The sequence below is a fragment of the Mastigoproctus giganteus genome, chromosome 11 (genome assembly GCF_048544385.1).
Source record: "Mastigoproctus giganteus isolate SK-2022 chromosome 11, ASM4854438v1, whole genome shotgun sequence".
In the NCBI taxonomy this organism is placed as follows: Eukaryota; Metazoa; Arthropoda; class Arachnida; order Uropygi; family Thelyphonidae; genus Mastigoproctus; species Mastigoproctus giganteus.
This window is the reverse complement of record NC_143585.1, coordinates 68,382,667-68,408,265: the sequence shown is the minus strand read 5'-3', so window position 1 is coordinate 68,408,265 and position 25,599 is coordinate 68,382,667. Positions and strand designations below refer to the sequence as shown.

General features: G+C 37.5%; 1 protein-coding gene across 1 annotated transcript in view; it reads left to right on the top strand.

The window, feature by feature from the left end:
- The window catches only part of LOC150078093 (uncharacterized), a 101,725-nt gene extending 76,532 nt beyond the window's left edge, over window positions 1–25,193 (top strand). Inside the window, exons 4-6 of the mRNA XM_090384768.1 lie at window positions 8,538–8,731; window positions 18,966–19,100; window positions 24,559–25,193. Coding sequence (XP_090240894.1) covers window positions 8,538–8,731; window positions 18,966–19,100; window positions 24,559–24,721 — 492 coding nt within the window. The 3' untranslated portion in view covers window positions 24,722–25,193. The remainder of the gene's footprint in view (window positions 1–8,537; window positions 8,732–18,965; window positions 19,101–24,558) is intronic.
- Window positions 25,194–25,599: the final 406 nt, after the last annotated feature.

Sequence of the window (25,599 nt, the reverse complement as noted above, 5' to 3'; positions counted from 1 at the left end):
TGACCCACTAATAAACTCACTGAGGAAGGAGTCCCAACGCTACAAGACCAAGAAAGAGATCTGTGTTCAAGAAGCAGGTAGTATCGAATATTTAATTTACAATTTATTTCCAGTCGAGGAAATGAGCAATGATTGTTTAGATCCAAATTTGGACGGTGTTAATAAAAGAAAATATATGGAGGAAATCAACACAACTGTCAAATGAGCTTACTCCAACAAATAGGATGTTAACTCATTAACACCTCTCCCTTCATGTTTCTCAGTTCAAGTCACGTGTGCTTCACAATACATCCCATATTTTCCTTCAGCACACGCCCATGTCTCTCCTGGAAGGTGTCCAAGTATTGTTTACACACTCAAGAATTCCAATTTTTCTTGTTTGTTTCTCCAGCAGGAAGTTATCCGGAAATGGGGCCAGAAACAAAAAGTAAAAGCTACCTGGCGAGTTTTATTCAATATTAAGTGAATTGTTGGAATGTAGGCTGCAAGGGGGAGGGGGTGCATATTACGCTTACAAGAGAAAGTAACTTCACTTAAGTGTATTGGCCATTACAAGAAGTGCCGATATTTCCTTTAAAATTGTACGTTCTCGTGTGAAAGGAGTCTATACTATTTATCCAATGTTTTTAGCAACCAATTATTGGAGACCACAGTACACGTAATTGAATCCAATCCACAAATTAATGAAAATCAAAAATGACTATCAGCCAAAAATTATGGATTGGGGACTATATTACAAGGTAATTTAATAGTCAAAGATATACCCCAATCAGACTTTGGGGTCCTTTTTGTCCAGACGAAGGTCGAATAAAAGATATAATTAAAAAAAAAATTCAGAAATCATTTCAATTCAAAACATCACTGCACGATATTCATTTTGACCTTTTTTCAAGGTCATTGTACAACTTTTCACAATTCGAAACTTAAAAACAGGTTTCAGTAATCATTCATAGTCAAGTATAACAGCATATGAAAACGTGCATTCCAGCACAGCTGTACTAATTCGATGGTTCGCATCGAGCAACTTATCATGGCTGGTCTGATAAATCCCTATTTGGCTCATCAGTCCAAGGACATTGGAAGCACTGATTAGATTCATTAGCTCCACTTCGTTTTCTCGGAGGCTACCGTACCGTGTCTGTCCCATTGTCACGAAGTTAGCCGTCAGACAGTTCACGGAGCAAGAAAGAAAAAAAGACAAAAATGGTTGATTGAACTTTGACCTTGCATACAGACAAAAACAGTGCCTACGAACGTCTTGTGTGTCACGTACTGAAAATCGTGGAAACTCTCTAGTACTTTATTTATTCGAATAGCGTGTGGGTTGCTGGGGGGACAAGGGGGAAGAGGACCTCCCAATGAACGTAATCGTTTATCTCAATACTCGAGAGTGACATTAATAACGGACTCTGTGTCTGTCATCATTACCACACTCGGTAGTTATTGTGAATCCTGCTGCTGAGCCTTTTATCTTAAAGAGAAATCTGCATATCATCCACAACAATTTCGCTGTAACTCTTTGTTACACTTGTTTTTGTTTTTTCGCTTTTCGTTCACGTTGGATAACACCAAGATGGACGGTGTTTTGATTCTTTACATTGATTAGAAGCTGGATGCACAGATAAATGTCCGCTTCGTATACAATGTTACGTTCTTTAAAAGGAAAGCAAAAACAAATGTGCAACATCTTTGGCTGTTTGTTATTTACAATCTCAGCAAAAATAATTATTACAGTTCCGTGACATTGTCTGGATTTTGTTTTTAGTGCGTGGAAATAAGATTTGAAAGAGAAAATCATTTTTAATTTAAGTTTCACCGAAACTTAATTAACTTTGAATTTTTAATGGGTAAAAAGATTAAAAATGTCAGTTGGTCATTTGTGCAAAAGGCATCAATTATTTAATTTCGTATTTAGAAATTTACTCATTAAATACTGGTTGATATCAAACTCAATTCCTGGTTCAGATTTTTCGAATGATATGATTTATCTTTGCAAACTGGAGGCCAATATCGTAAATAAACACCGGTGTGGCAATGAAATCCCCAGACTGGTGAATAAAATGAACAGAAAGTGAAGGAGCTCAAAAATATTTTATTATTATTCAAAGCAATCGCTACCTGATTGAATGCATTTATTACACCGTTCTAAAAGTTTTTGAAATGAGTCAGCGAAGAGAATGGTCAATTCGGTGGTTACATTTTACTTTATGCCCTCGACATCGTGAAATCTTCCCTTTGAGGGCAGTTTTCACCTCAGGAAAGAAGAAGTTCGCTGGGACTTTACTGAGAGTGGATGGTTGATCTGTACAATGCTATATTCCTTCAGAAATATCTTCACAACAATTGAGGAATGGGCGGAGACATCGTCGTACAACAAGATCCAGCTGCCTTTCTCTCGAAATTGCGGCCTCGCCCAGGAATTACGCTTCAATAGCCTTTGAAGCATCTGTACGTTGAACGCAGTATTGTTTCTTTCCCCTTCAGATAAAAATTCTTTGTGAATCACAACGTTTGTCGAAAAACACGATCAGCATTGTCTTGATCTTGGACTTCTTATTCAGAAGTCCAAGATCAAGTCCAAGATTTCGAACCTTAGTGTTGGTTTTGAAGTCCACTGCATGCTCTGACGCTTCTCTGGGTCGTTCGTCAGGAAATAATCTTTTGCCACAGTTTCCCTAATATTTGCAATTCTGTCCTCATTTCGTGAGATTGGTGGACGCTCACTTCCTGGGTCATCGAACATTCTCATATCCGTCTTTGAATCGCTTATGCCATTCAAACACACTGGTATGATTTAACGCTTCATTACATGTTAGAGGAAGTTTGAACTACAACATACCACTTCCGTTTATTTTCAAACTCATCGAACGTGACAGCAACAACACTAGTCCGGGAACTTTATTGCTACACCTTGTACTCGTGTATTCATATATTCGAAACTGGTCTTACAATGTGTAATAGATTAGAAAGGATAGTTTATAATAAGTAGATGGTACATGTATCTATCGTGCATTCCCGTTGTCAGTGTGCCAACACTTTTGGTAACAGCGTATACATCATGGAAATTCTTTCCAGATTATTGATCTGGCTGTCTGCCAATCCCCAAACAACTTTATTTGAAGAACAACACAGTTATACGAGTAATTTTCACTGTTCCAATCTTAATACAAGATGCAGAACACTAATTAAAAATAATTCTTAAACGTGTTTACAATCTCAGCTACCATAAGGGAATATGCTAAAGGAGAAGATGTAATTCTCTAAGGTCAGACTACATGGTATGATCTTATAATAGCATCCCCAAAGTCTAGTTAACGAATAATCTACTGTTATTAATAATTTATCGTCACGAGACGAGAGGATGAGCTGGGATTATATCTCGGGGTCTTGTTTAAAATAAGATTATTTCTTGTTAAGCTAAATGCAAGATGAATACAGCACAGATATTTCTCTGGGACGAAAATTTGTCAGATCTAAAATAAGTTTCTTCAAATTACAAAATGTTGAATAATTGAGATTGTTTGTAGCTAGAACTGAATTAAACGAACTACTTCCAGTCAAATGACTGAGTTTGGCCCGCATGGGAGTTAAATATAAAGCTGTGATTTTACAGCTAATTATTATTTGATGTCACCAGGATGAACTGGGATTATATCTTGGGGTCAATTGTTACAGGTACTGGTCTATATGATAAATTAATTTCCTTAAAAGCAGCGCAGTTTCACCTCTTGAATTATGTTCTATTATCAACGGTTGCATGAGAGTAAAGAACAGAAGTCAGATACAAAATCCAGTAGGGGTCAAACTAAGGTGTACCTAGCTTTTCTCCGTCTTCATAACCAATATTTATAAACAGTCAGTATGTAAACGAAGTTAAGAAAGAAGCCATTGAGGTACTGTACTTTGAAAACTTTCAAGAATGTATACAATAATTTATAACTTTCCTTACAAAGTAGGTTGTAAGTGGGCGGGGATTTCTAAATGAAGTGTTGGACCAATACTAAAGTAAAACATTCTTACGTCGCCTGTCAGGAAACCCATGGCGATGCCCTCTTCCGGAAACTAAGCTGTAGTTGTAGAACTCGTACGCATGACGTCATGCCTTCATCCTGGCTATCGACTTTTTAAAAACAAAAACAAACCACTATTTGAACCCAACGTATTGCTATCTACACTGATTACAATAACAGGCACGTGACAGTCAACCGGGCGATCAGGAAACAAGTTTTGTGACATGACTTGTCCATACGCAAATAAATCAAACGAGAAGTCATTACTGGTACTTCAGCAAAAGCTCTGACTCAACAAGACATTCACACCCACGTAAGAATGTTTTTCTTTATTGAGTCACACTTCCTATGTTTATTAGTGGAGTTCTGAATCATTTCGTATATATTCTATGTTGCACAATGTCCTATTGTGATAACTGAATGCCAACTGTTGTTCTTACTTCAGTTAAAATACTAAATCTTCTTGCAAAGAAGCTGCGTTCTTTTACAGTAATGTGTTGTAGTTTATCCTCAATAGCTTCACCAATTTTACTCAAAATCCGTAGCCAAACTTCGGAATTATTTTATGATTAAACCTGGAGTACATCAGATGGCCAAGTTGATGCGTTCACAAAATATATCATTCCTTCAGCGCCTTTGTGATATGTTATCATTCACCAGAACATAAATCGTAGAAAACAGCACTCAGAAAAGAAATATGAAATTTTTAACCTTTCTTCTATATTATATTCTTGTAGGGTTATCCTCTTATATTTATTGCACGCAATAGTCTTTCCCTTAAACTGCGATGCATTTATAAAATCAACTTCAGTCGGATTTCCAGGTCCTGGTGGGTGTGGTTAGCTGAAATGTTAAGATGATACCGTTCCGGGACTACATGGATAAGCCCCACGTGTGTGTGTCATTTGTCAGACTACTTCGAACCGTATGTTTTGAACAGACCGAATCTGAGACACACCCTACGTATTCGATTTTAAATACGAGGAGAAACATAGATCAAAGTTTTAAAAGCACACCCGTGATAGAGAATACCACACCTTGCAGCATGATCATAATGGCGTCATTCCAGAGAGGTTGTGCTCGGAGTACCAAACCTGAATCCAATGAATCACTGCTTACAAAGTATCTTCTGCTGACAGTAACGTTATATCCAGTGATGTACGAGATTTCACTCTACAATATCCGGTAGACAGATTCCAATGGTGCATGCAGCGCAGTTATAATAATAAACTAGAATCGTTGCCAATAGCAATTCAATTTGGACTAATTATGAACAGTCTCAGTTCTTTCAGTTTCTCAAAGTAAAAGAATAAGAAGTTGCACATAAGAAAAGGACACTTGAGAGAACAACGCTGTTTTATGTGTAGTGGGGAGGCTAACGACCCAAAGTCCCATTTAGGATTGTCGACGTTAGCGATAATCAGCTGCCGTAATTGGCTCATCAACGCTGATTACCTGCCCATTCGTCTGCTATCGTGTTCTTAGAAACTTGTAAATCAAGGTGTCGCGAAAATGGTAGCGAGTCAGGCATTTCTAAGAAATGCTTCTCGTGGAGGGAAATTGTACTGTACCTGGAAACATCTGCTAAGTAAGCTCTTGCTCCAGCGGGAGAAAGTGATAATATTAATGAAATTCATACTTTTTGTACGTGGACAGCTCGTCCAATTAATAGCCCAACAGAAGTAGAAATGTTTACGAAGTTATCTATCATCTCCCCTGTAATCTTAGGATACATAAAAAGGTGCCAGTTAAACTTCCTTTATTGCTGACTTTCGGTGAATGAATTCAAATAAATAAATTTTTTCCTGATTTTTACGTGGTTAAATTGCTAAGACCAGCTCTGGATTATTTCGAGAGCTACTTCCATTTTTTTTTCCCTAGTCCATGTCATTCTCCCGGTGTTGTAATGGGAGATAAGATTAACACTTATCTGAGAAAGTTGTAGGAATTTAACATTGGCTGTCCACGATCGTTTCTTTCTTCGATGCGTTATTTACCAAGAAAATCTGTGATCAAAATGTAACTATGGATCCGGTTATGAGTATCGTGGTAAAAACAGTAACTTCGGAAACTTGAACACAGTAACTTTCAATAATATTTGAGGGAATTGAATTCGGAGATACTTTTCTCAAATAAGATGGCGTCAAGCAGAGAAGACTTTGAGATACTGTATTTGGAACTGAAAGGTTACTAAGGATTCGATAAGGGTCTTTCTTATATATCCCTTAGTTCAGAACTCCATGAATCTAACCGATAAAGTTGAATTTTCCAAGAAATACTTTTGTAGATTCCAAAATGTCGAAACTTAAATGTTTACGAAATAATGAACAGATATTACCAATATGTGGTAATATCTATTCGTTATTTGCTTATGCATCGCCTATTTGGTCGTCATCTCTTCGTCCTTTAAGTAACATTGAGTATTGGAGTTTAAAATGGTACGAGTTTAAAATCAGCCTTCTTTATACTAAGTTTATTAATTTTTTACCTGATAAGAATAATTTAGTGTTTTCCAAGGTTCAATCCCATAGCAAGAGTTCGATTTATTTATTAATGCCAGTATCAACACTATACTTCATTCTGATATTGAGTAAAACCAGTGGTCATCTTCCTCCGGATATTTCATATGCAGAGAATTGTTTACTGTTCAGTGTGATCAGAACAAAGATCAGCGTATAGTGTACAAACTTTTATGATATGTGCACATCCATCCTGCTGTGGTGTTGTGTTGATTACGCCTAATTTATGTAGTATTATTTTTGGCAATATATATTATATGTACATGTTTCCGTCCCCTTTCAAAATGAAACTCAATAAGTGTCGAAGTCATTGACAGAAGTTAAATTTAAAATTCAGTTAAGAGTTGCAAGAAATTGTACGGATAGTAGGCATACCCATGCTTTCGTTTTTCTCCAACCACTTGGTGATAAGTGCTAAGTGGATATGAAGACGCCGGCCGTAGAAGACATCCTTTGCAGCAGGAAGGAAGTACTGCATCACGGGGTACAGTTGATCACTCAGAACCGTAATGAAGCAAATAGAATCAATCGTGACTTCTAACAGCATTAACAGATCCGGCTATTAAGAGAAAAAGGCGCACCACAACATTCTGAAAGTACCTTAAATCTTTCACTTCTGGAAATAAATACTCAGGGCAGACGAACTCCTTTGGTGGTTGCCTTCAAATATGCACACATGCAGTAGAGTCGCTGTTCCCACACTGTGTAGAAAACAACCCGGTTCGATTATCCCTCATTACAGACCAAAGTTGAAATATACTTCCCGTTGGGATGGGACCAACTTATGCAGATTTCTCACATCCGGTTTTTTTTTTTTTTTCTTCTTTCATTAATCTTCCCTGAAATTTGTGTTTTTTTATCCCACAGAAAACCGACCACAGAATACGAGCAGTTAATAGACATGAAGCGCCTTTTTGACAAGTTCCAAAAAAGAAATACCCACATTTTATAACAGCTATAAACTAGTGATGCACAAGCTAGACTGGTGGAACGCTAGAACGAATACAGGTAGACGACCATTGGCTATGGAACAGCGTTTGGAATGATGAGCTGAGGCCCATTTCCACGCCTCAGTCTTAGTTGCTTTGGCGCTTAATACGTACCTAATCTAAGCGTGGCCACCTACCCTCACCTCTGACTTTTGGCTGTGCGGTTATTTGAAGAATAAGTAGGGAGAGTTTAATTATGCTAGCCATGTCTAAATTCAGCTATTTGTCTCATTACTCAGTCACACCTCGTATATATCGTAAGGCCTGCGTACCCCGATGTTCCTACTTTTTGTTCACTGTCCCTATTTTTAATTTCATAATCGTCCGAGAAAGTTTCGACCTTCAACATCTGTCTCCGTTGTCTCAGGGCATTCCCCTTTCTGGTTATAAAAATCACCATCGTTTTACTCGCTATCAGACCTGTTTATGGTCTCTAATGTCTACGGCGTTTTTCTGAAGGACTTCTAATTATTGGTCCTTCTAAGACAACAAGCACAGTAATAACTGTCTGGGACTTGAAAAAGACGAAGGCTGTTCAGTATGTTTGATGACCCCATAAAGTATGTCTAACTGGGAATTAGAATGTCCGTAAGAAATATTTAATACTACAAAACAACCCATTCCTCGGGATACAAAGAGGCTTCAAATGAGACTACATCCTTGTCTATAAGCAGATAATGCGTAAAGTGGTTGTTGCGCGTGCAAATAAATATAAATTCCTATGTTGGTTTACTGTGAAACATTGCATGTGACAAGTGGCGGATTATGAAGCTCACTTCAGCTGCAAATGATTAAGGGTTCCATGAGCTATAAATAAATCTGGTCATTTATATTACCAAATCGTGTGCTAAATTTTCAAGGTCAATGATAATCCTACAAGAAAGTTTCCTTGCGAGTAACCTCTTCTTGAAATTGTGACGCTTTCAGAGATTATTAATCATGCAGACCATGGCTGCTAATTATATTTGTTTAAGTTAGCTGACGTTCGAAATTGAGATGTTTTCTTTCTTATTTTTTAGACTCTACACGTAGGAAGACAAGGTATCAATACTGTTGGAATCAGCAACTCAGTGGAGAAACTTCTATTCATCAATCATACAGAATGTGAATGCCAGCCTATTAATGATGTTCCAAGGACGGAAGAAGACCCGAATCCAACAGGGATACTCAGATTGGGCACTCCGCATTCAACTCAAAGTATCTCTCATACAAAGTAAGTGTGCTTGTGATCTTTCTTTGAAGAGATCATTCACAAAGTATAACCGAATAGCTATTCTCTGGAACCTCTATCTGTGTCCTGTTAATTTAACTATAACGCTTGCTTCTACATTCGATATGTTTGTGTTCAAAAGTGTGTGCGGGACATAGTCCCACAGAATGTTAACTGTCTCGGACTTGGAAAATACGAGGGTCCAGATCCGGCTACGAAGGCGTGATCAGATCTAGACTTTTCTCTGGCCAAAACCATCATGGTCAATAATTCTCGATATAGTAATTAGGTAAAATCTGATTCAAGTAGTTACGAACTAGAATTGTTTGCCGAGCTCATTGATTTCTCAAACAAATATAAACCATTCGGATAGTGTTGCCTTCCTCACCATGCCATTGGAAAGATTAAGCCACTTCATAATAATGGGGACCTTATTCTCAGAAATTAAAATGGAAAGGATAAACCCAGAGATGTCAGTGAATGTTATTACCCATCTTTCTTTGGCATTGTCAATCTGCATACTATGAGGTACTAAAAATTGAGGGCCTTTTATCACACAATAAGGATAAGGACGATTTACTATCTCAGAAGATTGTTATCGTAGTGAATTCTTTTTTTTTTTTTTTTCCCTTTTTTGAGACCTCACAAGTGATGGTTCAATCATCGAAAAGCGGCGGTCGACTATATCTCTTGGATCGTTGTTTTGGGGTTCTTTGGCACATTGACTGCTCTGAATATAGCGGGTCAAATTCATATGGACCCATATGCGATCTTTATCTGCGTGATATTTGTACAAGTGTATGCTCAGGAACTCGTTTGCACGTTGTCCCTCCGTTTGAGATCACTTAACCACAGCCCAGATTGAAGAGGCCTTTAACAATTCTTCCAGTCTTCAAAATTAGACCTCTCCAGACAAGTAACACGCCCAATATATTGTCCAAGAGGATACCATCTTTACTGAACCCCTAATCAAAGATGCAAGTTTTGCTTGTGCTGTAAAAGCCTCAAGCTTCATTGAACGGTGGTTCATATCAAATATTAATACTAGAGTGGACATCAATATTGCATTTTTATAGAAACCTTTTTTTAAAACCTGCTTATATTTGACTGTCCTTTTCATGTACTTTTTTTTTTCATGGTCCAGATAGCAACTATAGATCTCTCATCTATTAAAAATTGGTTCGTACGAAATCTTCCGTTTTGCATAAATGTCATTTCCTGAGGGAAAAATTTCTAATAGTTGGTGTCCTGCCACTTATGAGATCCCCTCCTTCCTGCTGACTTGAGAATATTTTTCCTTCAGTAGGGAGTTAGTCGGCACCGAGACTTATAACAGAAATAGTTCTGTTTTTTGCCCTTGAATTATATTCAATATAATATACCAAGTCCTTTGTGATTACTGAGATGACTAAAAAATTCAAAGACAAGCAGGCATTAGAGATAGCTTATTTCTTAGGAATGAATGAGTGGCAGTTTTAACTCTGAACCTCAGGGCATCTTAAGAACGAAGTGCCGGAAATGATTTATTGTAGTCCGTACTGAGGGTTGGTATCTGTCGTGTATCAGCCTCTTTTTTAAAGCCAAAAGGAATCTCCAGAAATCCTGCATATCTTAAGTTACCCCCGAGGCCATTTTAACTTGTGCAAAGGTAGGCATTCTTGGATATCTTCTTGTGGCCTTTGAACTTGGGGTAGTAATACCCGTAACATCTCTAACAAGACACATTGGTATTTTTAAAATAATAAAACGTTTGTTGTTAATCTTGAATTCTCTCATACTGTGATAATGTATTCAGTATAATTTATGAACGTGCGTGTCACCTTCGTCCCTCTCAAGTGACCCGGATGAAGTGGTTGACCGATTAAGTTAGTTGACTAGGTACCATCATTGTTACCGTACCAGTAATATTCATCGCGTGTGCCCATGAAACAGCCGCGGAAATAATCATTAGGAGCGGCACATATACAGGCAGAGCAAGAGGATTTCACGTCCACTTATCCATTAAGCCTCACTTGCTACTGGCAAGGGCGAGTTCCTTTTCTTGTTTGTATTGCGCAAACAAATAAGACCTTGTAATTGAAGCAAATGAAAGTTTCGATTGAGCTAAGGAATAGTTGGACCGATCTGATTCTGGCGTTGGTTAACATGCTTTTAGATTGGACAATTATCCAAAATAGGTCCAAAAAATGAAAAGTAATAAAAATACAAGTAAATTGCTGTACAAATACGTCAACAAATGTCAAAGTACATCAAAGATAGCCACAATAGCCTGCTTTTCTGTATTAAATGCGCAGATCGTTCTTTGGTTTGGCGTGTTACCAATCATCACGTAGGTATATCCCCAACTGGGATATTTAATAGAAAACTGGCCCTTTATTTTGTAAGTGATGTGAAGAGTGGATCTGGTTTCGTTTAGCTATGTCCCATGTGAAAATGCGAATTTGGTGTTTGTTTTCTTTTAAGGAAAGAAAATTTGCACGCACGTTCTATTGTACGAGTGCAAGTCAAGGGGGGGGTGGATGTAACTTTTCTTTACCTGTTTAAATAAATAAACATTTCTAACCATTCTTGCTAGTTGGAAGAGAAGACTACGCATATACACTGGGCAAGATGGTGAGGTTCAAAAGAACTCAAGGAAGTGGGAGATCAAGCTCGAATAGCAGGGGAAAAAATGTTTCTTTAAAGATTTCCAAGTATCGTATTACATTATGTTACAGAATTACATTTAAAAGTAGTTAATCAGTTTCATTGTCCATATGCGCTGAAGGTATTCAACGGTTTTCTTTCATCAGGAAACTTAACAGATCGATATGGTCCAAGGAATATTGATTAGCAGTCCAGAGTTTCTGCGAATTGTTCACACTCGAGATATTAATTAACTGGAAAATCTAGACTGAACTTGCTCCCTGGTATCGACAAAATAACATGTTACGTAAACATTCATGTAAACATTCAATGCTATCAATACTGCGTGCACTCTGTTTATGTACAAAGTTCTTCTGTTAGAAAATAATCTTATTTCCTTGTTGTGTTATGATAGTATTAGCTATGTAATGCAAAGGGAGCCACAGGCTTGTGATGCACCGGCAAAAAAATAATAATAATAACAAAAATAAAAATAAATAATAATAAAAAGAAAATTTGATAATAAAATACAAAAATTCGCCTTCAGTTCACCTTTGAATTTCTTCAAATTGTCAGCCTCCATTACCTGCGGAGTCAACTCGCCTTCCAGTAATCAAAGGTTCGTTGTCTAAAAGAAAAACTTCTTGCAATCTAGTCTAACCATCTTCCCCTGTAATTTGAATTTAAATTTATGGCCCCTAGTTCTAGAATTCTTCATGGCAATGAAAATTCTGCCTTCAATCATTAAACTAATTCATCTTAGAGCCTTATCAACCTCGATCACATCCCCCCCCACTCTAAAATGTGGTTTCCAAGTTCTGTAGCCGACATATTCGAAAGTCATTCCTTGTACGGTCTCACCATACGAGTTGGCTGTCTTTGAACCCTTTCAAGAATCCCAAAGTCTTTTTTCCAGATAAGGTCTCCATACTTGGACACGATAATCCAAATGCAGTCTTACAATTGCCGCCCTCGTGGGTGTTGCTGTTGTGGGGTTTTTAGGAGCATCAGCGACTAAGGCCATATTGCTCAGTGTATAGATCTGTAAATTGCGTGTGCTCTGTGGTCGATTTTCTGTTTGTTGGGTGAAAAACGGCCCCTCGTGGGTAGTACAGTTGGTAGAATCGCCGTCCTCCCCACACCGGGTATAAACCACCCGAGTTAGAGTCCCGCTGATGATGTGAGGAATTTTTATGGGCTTTTTTCACAACGTACTGAGTTAGTCGGGCTCAGGCGAGGATAGCGTGGCTTTTCGTCCAGCAAAGTAGAAAATCGACCATACAACACACGAAATTTACAGACGGTATATACGGAGCAATATAGTCTTAGTCGCTGATGTTCCTAAAGTCCTATTACAATAACAATGCCTGATAACAGTGGATTATGATCTCTTTTGATCTCTTTATATCTACAGGATACTGTTCGATAAATCATCGATAAATCACCATGGGTTTTCCTGGTTGTTTATACTGCTCAGAAAACTTCATATTTGCCCGTATCGTAACTCCCAGTTCTGTTTCCTCCTCTACTGTTTTTAATTAAACTTCAACAAGTGTATATGAAGTCATTGTTCCTCAAGTGTAAGAACCTTTCATTTTGCTGCATTAAAACACTTTTTTGACCATTCTTGAAGCCTGTTCAAGCCATCCTGAAGGAGCGCCGCTTGCCACTGATCATTAAAGACCCTCCCAATCTTTACCTTGTCTACAAATTTTGACATCACGCCCTATATCCCCTCGTCGATGTCGTCAATAATCAGAAACAATAGTGGTCCAAGAACCAATTCTTGGAGTACTCACTTAAGAAGTTACACCAATCTAAAGAATATACATTAATCACAGTCCTCTGCCATCTGCGCTGCAGACACCCTGCAATCCATCTTAAAATATTTACAGTAATCCTAACATATTCAAGCTTACACAATCTCTCATGAGGTGAGGGACTCAAAAAATTATTCCTTACATCCAGCTCATGAGTAATTGTGTCAAAAGAGCTTACCAGGTTAGTTAAACATGATTTTCCACAAGGCACATAATCAGTGTATAATATCTCCTATTGTTTTCGTATTGGCTGGTTATTGAATGAGCAAATCTTATAATACTAGTTAGTTTAAACGGATATAGAAAATAGGAATACCCAGAGGGAAACTGTTATATGCTCCACTAACCGTATTCTTTTTAATTTTAATGGATTGGGATGCAATAAAAATGTTAGTCGTGAATTGAATCAAGAGAACATGACAAATAGACAGACCATAGGATACACTTTCCTCCCTTCGGAATACATAAATTATAAACATTCCCATAGACAGCGCTAGGGAAAAGTCTTCGAAATTGAGACAACGAGATACATTGTATGCAGAGCTATACTAGTTTATAATGCAAAGAAGGTAACATGGGAGCATTGCAGGCACGAACGTCTGAAAAACCTCTACAGGGATGACACTGTCGATCGAAACATTACTGTCTGTTCGGCTATGCAAACGCGTCGGACTAGAACACAAATTGCGCAGTAAGGAAATAGTTGCTGACACGACAATGAGGAATTCCTTTCCACGAATTGTCATTGGTAATAAAACGTTAATACACCGCTCTCGAAGCCAGAAATCAAACGACACTCCATGCAACAGCGTCATCCACGTCCCAAGACAGCTTCTCTGGCAGGAGAATTGATAGCCACGAAAGGTGTGATTTTGATGGACAAACCATAAATCCATCATTTTGTTCCACTGAAGGGTGCCATTTATAGACGAAAGCTTAGATATAATGGCTTTTGAGAGAGACTGAAAAGAATTTCCAGCGACAAGGAACACTGCCCTTGCGTTTAGGTGGTATAAAACGTAGAAATAAATGAGAATTATGTAGAGAAAAGTAGCGTGGGTGAACAAGATGTGAAAAAAGCACTTTTCAGCTTTTGTTGAAAGTAGCCATTTTATAAACTCCATATAGAGATCGGACCTCACAAATTGTTTTGGTTATAGCCACGCTGCTGTTCATTCTACAGTTTTCGACTGTTAAATAAATTTGATAATCGTGCGGAAAAAAACATACCCTCTTCCCCAGCCCCAAAATTACGTTTCCCAGGTTCGTGTTCCTCGCAATTGTAGCGGCAAGAAAAACGAATAATTAAGAAAAATTTCAATGATTTCCCTGGTTTGGGAAATCATTGAATCCAACAGAGTATGTCTATTGGATTCAATGATTTCAGTGATTAATTCATGGTGGATTATCTATTGAAGAGAATCTGTCATCCAAAAGAGCCAGGAACTCTCTGTACCACGTCTTTGTTTTTCAAAGACTCGTATTAAATAATAAGAATTTCTCAGGACCGGGGAAGAGCCTGGTTTTATCAATATCAAGGTCTTACGTTTAGACAGTGCCTTTAGATGGAGGGATGGGTTACAATGTAACTCTATCATCTGATATAATTCTATGATTATTTCATTAAAAAAAGATGTACTATCTCTCAACCATCTCAGAACCCAATATTGAATTGCCAGGTATTTTATACAATACTTTATGGGGCCGAGGACCATAACTCAGACGCGTATAAAGCGATGGGCGTGAGACATCTTTCAATATATTTGCATATTAGGGACGCATTTTGCAGCCTGCCAGAGCTGCATATGTTTTCCTTTTTGTGTATATGCCTGGAAAGTAAAGTTTTCGTCCTAGGTGAGACCAAGATCCGTGTGAGATGAAACTTTTGTTACATTGCCATTTATTAGAGCTTGGATATCTTTTTTGTTCCGCTTCTTGGTGATAAGATATTTGGGAGGATTTTTTTCTGATTTAGCTGGAGCCATGCCATATCTAAGTAATCAACAAGTTGATTAATTTGTTCAGCAGTGTTTTGATTTATTTCCTGAATGCTTTTAATGTCATCAGAGATGACGTACAACTTCAAGTCATCAGCGTAAGAGCTGAAGTTTGTAAACCTTGCTAGAAATGGTATAAATAAATAAATAAATGTTCTGTTTATACTCCGGGACAACCACATGGTCAGAGGAGTTCACAAGGTAGAGAGAATACAAGAAACAGCACCGTATTCAGCAGTCACGGGCTTGAACCCGGGTCACTCAAGGCACGTGTACTTATGCACTCGCGGGCCTGACCACTGGGCTACGGCAGTGCAAAGAGTGTGGTAGTTAACACCCCCACCTTGCGGCACTCCTCTTCTTACCATTGTCATAGTCTGGTATCGACTATGGGATATCAACAGTATCCTTTCGTTAAGGAAGTTGCGAAGGATGGAGATTAGTGAGGCGGTTGCCTTGTAGTAGTTCTTTAATAAATGAAGCAGTGTTTGAATTACACATTGTCGAAAGTTGATTTTATGTCAAGGAAGATGTCTATTTGAGATTGTTACTGATGGCATGTTGAATCCGAAACAACGCGTCAAGCAGGTTTGTTATTGTAGATCGGTGGTGCAGCGAGGTGTGTAGATGTGATGGTCTGTCACCGAGGCAGTGGTCAATATTGCAGGAAGTAACAGCTTTTCAAAGATTTTCAGAAGGAGGCATCCGATGGATATAGGATGGAAATCAGTCGCTAACTTTGGATGTTTCTTTTTGGAACCGGTTTGACATAGGTCTGAAGACTGAACAACGGTTTCTTATACACTATTGTATTCGATGTGAACACAATAGTGTATAAGAAAGTAAAGATTCGCGACACCTTGAGGTACTCCGGAACAATCTCGTGTGCATTGGCATATGAAATTGACATTCTGCTGCTTATCTGACGGAGTTGGATTGTATCCAGAATCTCCAGGGACTTTGCAATTTTCTCTGTGGTAGTTGCAGCTGTTCAAACCACAGATTCAACTTTCTTTAGTGCCCCACTTCAATTGCACTTTTCTTCAAATATTTGTCTCAATATATACCCGAGATTTCTCTCAGTCTCTACACTTCACACTTACTGCATGTAACTCAAGGTCACTCTGCAACTACGAGATAACATACCCGAACTTGCAACTGTGTCAACGTATCCTTGGACAATCTCCTTCCATCTACCGGCAGTTCGAAGAAACTTGAGTAGTTTTACGGTGGTGCTGCCCTTCCGCGAATTAAATTGTTACTCTGGGTACCATTAATCATGTCATGCTTTGCAAGAGAATTCTTAGAGATAAACTTGGTTGCAGATATATTCACGATGTATGCATTTTTCTGTTCAGAAGAAATCAGCCTACCACATGAAACATCCAAATTGGGAAACAACGGATTTATAGATTCCTGTGTGAACGTAACTAGTTTCTGAAAGTATAAACAATTTAAAGTGATCATCTTTGCTAATGCAATGCGTCTCTTCCCCTTTACAAGTTCTTCATTTCGCCCTCTCCGTTTTATCCTATTGAACTTTCCATGTGCAATTATGATATGCAAATAGTCTTCTCGGATGTAAACTCCATCACAAAAGCTGTATGGAATTTAATCTTTGGATCTAAATGCACAGTTCCTCGGTCTGCATTATACAACGCAGACACCATTTTTAAGGTTTATTCATTGGCATTTCCAATTAGCTTTTTTTTAAATATACATTTGTAATAACGTTTGTTTTTCATGGACAAATTCAAAAAGTTTTAAAAATAAACGAAGTCAACTTATACTATTATTATTACTACACCTGTCTGATTATTAATCCTTTATAATCTTCATGTGGTATTGAAAGGAAAATACGTAGAGGTTGCTTCTCTAGCTCATAGAGAAACAGCTGATAACCTTGGCTCAATGGCAGATCAGGGGAGGGAAAGAGGAATCAAATTTGATTGTTTAAAAGTTGAAAGTGGGACCCAGCGTGTAATTTTTCGCACCAAATGATCCAACACCAAAGAGATAAATAGGTAGAATACACGAAGTCATCTCGTATCTAATTTTTAGCGCACGCCTAAAACGCGTGCCTTGTCAGGATAATTCAACCTTAACCCATCACAATTACAAGTTCCAGTCTCTAACCATACATATAAAGGAAAACAGGCGATGAGGAAGTTGTGCATGCCTTAAATGGAAGGTAAATTTGTTTCTATGACACTCCATCCTTTCCCCCAACATCAAACAGGGTGTAAAGGAAATAATCACATATATATGAGAATGAGAGCGCGAGCTTAAGAACCCCCATTTACAATTTAGACAAGAGAGTTCTGCACTCTTTCTTTTGTTTGCTCTTATTCTTTAAGAAATTTTGCATTATTTTAGAAGACTGCCAGTCGATATAATTTCACACGAGATCCAACGTTGGCAAAATTTAAGTCAATATAATCAGGAATGGAAATGTGTCTCATTAGTTACCGTTAGATGGCACCACTCAACAGTCTAAAGTTCTAAACAAGGTTTACAGTTTATTCAATTAGAATTATAATTACGAATTTCTAAATAATGGGATAAATGAGATTTAATTCATTGTTTGTTGTAGTTTTTCACTTTTTTTTTAATTCTTTATAAGTCGCTTTTATTAAATATTAAATCAAGTTGTCTCTGATACAAACGTACTTAAAAATTGATAGCGTAGTCGCGTGTTAATGCTGGTCCAGTGTTATGATTGAATCACGTGACAACATATAATTTAGAGGTGAAAATGTGCGTACATTATTTTTAGTTTTTATGGGATTTTTCGTACTACTAACAAAAAAATTAATACATTCAAAGCTCCATTAGTAAATTAAAAAAAAAGTCTCAAGGAAAGCAAAGAGAAAAAATAAAAGTATTAAGGGGGAGTACTCTTAGAACTCTTTCCCCCCACACAAACAAAACAGCTGTTACAGGTGCGGTGAAAACTTGTCCAGATGTCGATGGAATCTGAACTTCGGTTTCTCAACTACAGTCATCAAATTGCTAAAGAAAAAAATAAAATAAAATAATAATAAATAATAACAAAAAAAAAAATACGCGGTCATCTTTTAGAAGGCCAGAACGTATATTTGTAAACACACGAGGGGGGCATAAAAACTATTTCTGTCTCCATTCTACACTGATAACTTTGTTCCTATCTTTAAATGCATGTGTGGGTTCTGGAAAAGAAAACAAATATTCATAAACATTCGGAGATCGTTACTGGTTAAAAGCTGATGACGTCATAAATACCCTTTGACCCTAAGAAGTGATTATCATTTTTTTTTTTTTTTTTATATATTAGCGAGTTCTTCTATCCAGCTGTGCAAGCCTCTCCTGGATACATTGTTATTACAAATGTGACCCAGTTGCTCGCTCAGCATCCTCCACTTCGATTTACCCATGCGCAAAAGGACATTTGATGAATCCAACCCAAGCTAACAAGGACATTTTTTCTTCACGAGTCGTAATTTGAAGTTCTTTATTTTATTTGCATATCTTAATGGTGACTTGAGGCTTATTTTTATGCAGCCCACTCACAGCACACCCATGTATGTGTACACCCGTACAAACTTAAGTGAACATTGGACTCAACCATTCATATTTCTCGTGGTCTCACTAGAGAACTGCATTGTCCATGACCAATTCGAGTGAGCTAATTAGTCGTGCCAGATAGATTAGCGTCGCTTTGTTTTTATCTGTTTTAATTAATACTTAATTTCGATTGGCAAATGTTTTCAGATGTTAAACTTGAACGAATAAAAGATTTGTTTTATTCTACACTAGATGTCGCGACTGTCCAGTTCCATTTTCGAGGAGGGATTATTCGGATGGACGCTGTAGCTGTGATTGTTTTGATCGCCAAAAGCCTTGTCTTAGAATAAAAAGAGGAAGGGAATCTCTATCGGACATTGAAAGAAGGTAAAGCGCTATAATTTATTTCCTTCCTTAAAAAAACAATTTTGCAAAATAATCTTTCACTTACTTCTGATAAAGGTACGTAATCCTTCCAGTTCTTTTCTTCCCCCTCACGTTCTTTAGAGACCTTGTACAACACAGCAACAGACACTTCCTTCGTGGGTGTGGCAACAGCCAACCAGTCTCTCACGAGGAAGCCATGTATAAATATCCCATCAATTTATCCTCAAATGTTTTCAACGCCCTTCTTTATCAGGACATGAATCAAGACCACCAAGATTTAATCTGAGGCGAACCTACAGAAACATGAAAGACCCCTTCATATTTAACAATGGCCCCTTTAAGCATCTGCATAAAATACCCGCATGCCCTTAGGACTATTACAAACACTAACTCATTCAAACTTTTCTCGTATAACTCATCTTACCCTGTAAAGGAATATTCTCTCTTTCTTGAACTCAACGTAGGTGGTAGCTAAGTATGTCCCTACGAGTTAACACGTTTCAATGTGTTTTTATTCCCAGAAGCATTTTTAACAACTTGATCATTAACCAGCTTTAAAAATAGATTTGTGACAACTTTCTTGTCTTTCGAATTGTAAAACAAAAGTTCAAATTATTGTCATCCGAATTTAGAGTTTATATTGACACTGCCAACAACCAAACCAGAATCTAGACTCAACTCAAATATACGGGAATGGTTTCAGAGGTCCAAATAAAGCGTTTTTATCTATCGCTCGATTCCTTCATAGCATCAGGGATAAATTCAGAGCGTTTTCTTTGGAGAAAAAGATTTTGTAGGTTTTGCCCCAACAAAAAGACGAGTCTCTAATTTGACGCGTTGACTTTTTTTTTTTTTTTTTAAGGCGGGTTAGCCTATATGCTTAAAGCGCTTGTCTTCACCATGACCATCTGTCTGTCCGTTCGCATGCAACAAATCGATTTCTATTGTATGGATTTTCATAAAATTTCATATAATGTTCTTTTAGAAATATTTGTACAGCCAGCCAAAACTTCACATACCACACAGGCTCCTATATTGCAGTTTAAGCAATGAATATTATATTTGTTGCCATGCGCTGATTGGAGGAATGAATGAGCACTGTGGCAGCATGGAATACCAAGCCAAAGCACTTAAAGGTCCAAACCTCTATCAAGTCGATTCCCGCCTTAGACTAGAAATTTCTGAAGACTTCCTTCAATCTGGCTTGAGTCAGATTTCAAGTGGAGTTTCACCGGGGTTTTACACGCCAGCACAATATGCAAATTTACCAGTGAACACGCATTTGCATAGACAAAACACACACAGTCCCCAACCCGTTTGGTCAACGTGACAATTTATGACCAATAGCCACCTTCTGGGATAAGGGACCAACGAATAAGAAGGAACCATGGTGTAAGCTTCGTAAGATATTAAAATCATATTTCTGATAGCCATAACTCGATCCGATTCAATAATATGCATTTATAAAAAAAATCATTTATGGCTTCCATTATATTGAAAAATTTATTCAAATAGCAGCATTAATTTTCAAAGAGCGTAGATGTGTTTTGGGCATGGCTAGAAAAAGTGTTTTTCTACAATCCTACACAGAACACCAAATATTTCAGCCTTGCATAGAAATCCATGATAATGATTAATTTTAAACATTAATTCATGCGTCTCAAGGGTTAAAATTCGTGAAAAATTCGTCATGTTATCTTAAATTACAGATTTAAGAAAGCATCATCACGATAGAGAGTTTAAAATAAACGAATTTAATTTCCAGACGACCGCATAGAATCAGAAAAGTTCACAAGTTGGAGAATACAAGAACATTACCGTAATTGGTAGTTAGGTGGGCCTGAATCACAGTCTGTGTCCTGGATAAATAAAGTTTGTTTTAAATGAGTTGGAAAATCGGAACATAAATATTCATAACATGAAGTTAGTATTAAATTCATTCAGTACAGACCCTTAATTGGGTCTGTATTGAATGTATGATCCTGGACGCAGTAAAAAGTCCATAAGAACCAAGAGTAGGCTTTTAAATCAATATTATTGAATTTTTTTTTTTTAAACCAACTGTCAGGTGAAGGATTTTAACTCTCAGTACCAGTTAACTGAGATTAGTGAAGCAGGACCAAACTTTTCAACACACGAAGAAAGCATAACTTGGCTCGAAGCCAGCTTAGGGGTTCTTACTGCTACAGCGCATGAAGGTAAAGGATTTATCCCAGCCTCCCTAATAAACCATTATCGTTAATATGCACGTATCTAACTATTCTATTAATGGGCAATAGAGAAAAGCTCTGAAATGCGCAAAACCCAAAGTGAGACCAGATTATCGCGAGGGAAAAACAAACAACTTTCGCTGGAGAAAAAGTCTACTAGCTCGTTCATCTCAAGCTGTCGAATGAAACGTTAAGGGAAAGAAGAAACTGTTGCAATCACAGGAGAGTAATTAGGCATCATAACGTTACCATACCCTCCATCCACGCCACCCACCCATCAAGTGATCTGCGCGAAAAAACTAATAAAAATCATTGACCTTCTTGCAACGAAAAGTTTCTTCTGTCGTCATGGCAACGTTGCCGAATAGGGAGGAGGTTGGCAAACGATGTTTACCGGATAAGGTTTTGATGCGAGGGTAATTACAGAAATGAAGATTCGCAGCTGTGTCCAGGTTTTCCGCTCTCCTTACATGAGAAATTACCCGAATTGCTAAGTAAGATGGATGAAAATGTGTATCCTAAAGAAATGCATAACATTGCCGGAAGAGGGCGCTGTAGACGCTTATTGAACGATAGAAATCAATGCGCGGTTCGCTTTTTGGGCACTAGATGGAGCCATCCGTTTCCTTTATTGCTACAGAATGAATTTCCTGCGCGCTTAGATTTTTATAAATTAATTTTGTATTAAATTAGACTATATGGCTGCCAGTTATTAGTTTCGATAGAATTTATGCATGGTTACAAAAACCCTTGCTGTATTCGCTTCCTGACTGGGAAAATTCAATTCCTAAAAATGCCAACTCATTTTGATTAGAAGAACTCGCAGAATTTCTAAATTACTAGCTAGGACGTCTATTATTCACAAGACATTCAAAAGGAAGTCTTAATCAACATTTGAACCTAGTGGAAGCCATCTATCGGGACACATCTGTGCTCTGAGATCAAACCAGGCATTTCCATACTAACCGTAAATACAGGCACTGGCAAAGCAAACGATCTATTTGAAAAAGTTGGGTTCTAAAAATCTCCATAGTAACAGCATCGCCGGATGTAACCTTCCATGAAAATGAGATTCTCCATCTTCGGTATTATGTATTCATTCTTTTCGTTTTGTTCCCCCCCTCCCTTTTTGTCAGATTAAAGATATTCGGATTTATCAGAACTCGAAAATATTCCGCATTGAAAGACGCGCTGAGTTCTGTGTTCGGTATTGAACAGAAAGCTACCCATCACTTTCAAAATTTGCCAAGGCTTCAACAACACCTAACAAATGAAGAGAGCAACGGAGGAAAGAAAATGGCCATTTTTATAGCCGGGAAAAGAAAAAAAAAAATCTTCGAGTTCTTCTCCAAGTAAAATTTTCATATGAATAACAAACAGGCGTCTTTTTAGAAACAGAACCGCGACCTTTTCTATTTTTTTTTGGAATACAAATCTGTCATATATGCATTCAAGAAAGAGTAGAGGAAAACTTTTGCATAATTTAAACGCGTCCAGAGTAAAAAGTCAAATACAGAAACATATAAAAGTAACAAGCCAAATATTCCTCGCCGGCCGTTGAACTTTAGATATGGGCGCGTAGAAATCTATAAGGCTCCTCCCTTAGCCAAAGACATACCACAGTAGAAACGCAAGAAGCAGCTGTCAGAATTTATTCTTTCAAACTACTCATTACCACAGAGGACTGTGGAGAAATTTATGTCAAAAGATGGAGGAATTGACACTGCATACAACTGAAGGAAATTCTATTTCTTATTGTATATCAGCCACCTCTACGCCGGTGAACCAAGAGGTTAGAGTCTATGGGAAAAGGAAGACTTTTATGGTACATTGATATTTTTGTATGGGCATGTACGCATTCACCAGACCTTGATGGACGAGGTGTAGTTTCAAATATTTTTCTTGAATAATCGAAGCGCGAAAGACGAAGTATATCATTATGACGATATCTCAAAGACTTTCTTTTTCACCCTTTAAGCAACAGGGGCTATATTTCCACCTTTTAAAGTTGCGTAAAAATAATTACCTTAATTAGGCATCGTTGTTTCCTACTCAAGCGCCATCTGTCCAAAATGGAGATTAATTTCCAGTATCACTTTACCGCTACATAGCTATTAACCATGTAGCTATCTGTTAAATAATATAGAATTACTTTGGAGTTCCTTGAACGGGTTATAATTTAAGTTAATTACACTTCTAAGTTAATGAACAAATTGCCGGGTCGAAGTCGTCAATTAGCTGGAAGGTTTCAGTATTTATACTTTCTGAATTCGCATCCTCTGCCATCTTTCGCCCAAGTGTATACACGTAATCATATATGCAGGCAATTTTCGACCAGCAGGGTGGAGATGTCTGAGATCATTATTCAAGTCATACTAGGGTCGTTAGAATTCAAAAACACTGCAAAGTGTGTGGTCAGTAAAATATTACTGACCACACACTTCGAAGTGTTTTTCTTTGGACTAGACGTTTGCCGGCCACGTTTCTAAAACTCCTCAAATCTAAATAAATTAGTTAAAGGTTTTCCAATTTCTTTTTCAAGCGATTTAGAGATTTCCAAACACCAGCAAACATTTGAAAAGGCAAAAACGTAGCATTTAAAGAAGTAGGTCACTACGTTTGCTTTCTATCTTTAATATTAAAGTGGCTACTTAAGGCAAAATGGTTTTCGATAAGGAAAAACGGCTGGATTGTCGCGTTTGTGATAAATAAGCAATTCAGCCATTTCGATAAAGAGAGATGGGCGGTGAATGGACACATGAAAGCGTTTTTATTCATATTTCTTGTATCGTTTTGTTGTAAAATATCACGTGATTGGCTATGAGGAAAAATAATCGTTGAATATCTTAGAACTGAAGAAATAGCTTAGCAAGGCATTTTCCTTTGTCGTTGTTGTTTTAGACTGTGGAATCCAACTGCTGGGCAAAGGCCTCCCCCAACTTTCTCCATTCATCTCGGTTCAATGCCAGTGTTGTCCAAGTGGAGTCCATAAGAAATGTTAACTCATCTTTCCACCTGGTTTTCTGTCTTCCTCTATTTCTTTTTCCTTCTCTTGGTAGCCAAACAGTTGAGTTTATCCCACGATTCCTCTTGTTTTCTGGCGAGATGTCCTGCCCACTTCCATGTTAAGAAGTTGTCTTGATGGAACTAGATTTATCTTTTTTTTTTTGGTTATACCATTTTCCTTAATTAGCAATTAAAAATGAAACGCTGTTAAACACTGATTTTTTTTTCTGTTTATTTTTCAGATGTGTCGAAGCTGGTCACTGTCACGTGCCCGATTGCGAATACGGTCTCTACGATGTCCACATCGGCCGTTGTCCAAAGCGGCCAGAAGACCTACAACCCAGAAATAATCACCAACGTAACTACCCTCACAGCCATCGATGGGCGTATTTTGAACGCGATTAAAGATGAACTGTTCTTAATTCACAACCTGTAGCCTAGTCCGGTGTTTTCGCTGTTCGAACCCAAACGACGATGAACACGGTGCATGTAATAATGCTTCTATCTACTTCACTGCCACCTAGCGGACCAGTGTAACCATATAAATTGGTTACTATAACGTAAGCAGGAACAGTCTTTTTAACAAAGTGCCAATGATTTATTGACTTCATTCATGACGTCATGAATACGCGTGCTACCATGGAAATATGCACAACTCACGAAGAATCATGTTTATGGTTGACTACAATGGTGGTTTAAGAGTGTTACCAAGGAAACGTGTATGATTTAATATATTTCCTTCATGCTTCAAGAGGAAGTGGTTTTTTTTTGTACGCATGCCATGGAAATCACGCGCAAGATTCATGGAGAAGTTGTTTTCGTCCATTTACTGAAGACCAGACATTACCATCTTTATATACAGCATTATATATATATATATATATATATATAAATATACACACACGCATATAAACAAATATAATATTTTGTTAACGTGTTTCTTAACGAATGCTAGTGAAAAATGTGACTTATGTTCTTGTAAAAACACTTCAATACAAGTGTTAATAATTTACTACTATGAAAGGAAAAGTCCGTTTTTAAAATATGACCAAACTATTATATTGTCATTCTCTGCACTGAAAGAATGTTGTAAATATATTTTAAGTAAAAGAGTCAACGTTGTAATTATTTTGTTCTACTCAAGAGTTCTCAAATATGAGCGAGAGTCTAAAATAAGTTTCATTAAGTGGGAAGATGAAACTAATCAAAAGTGTTTTGATGGTGTTTCGCCAAATATAATTTAGATTTTATAAGATTACGATGTCTGTATATTTTGGTGAGAG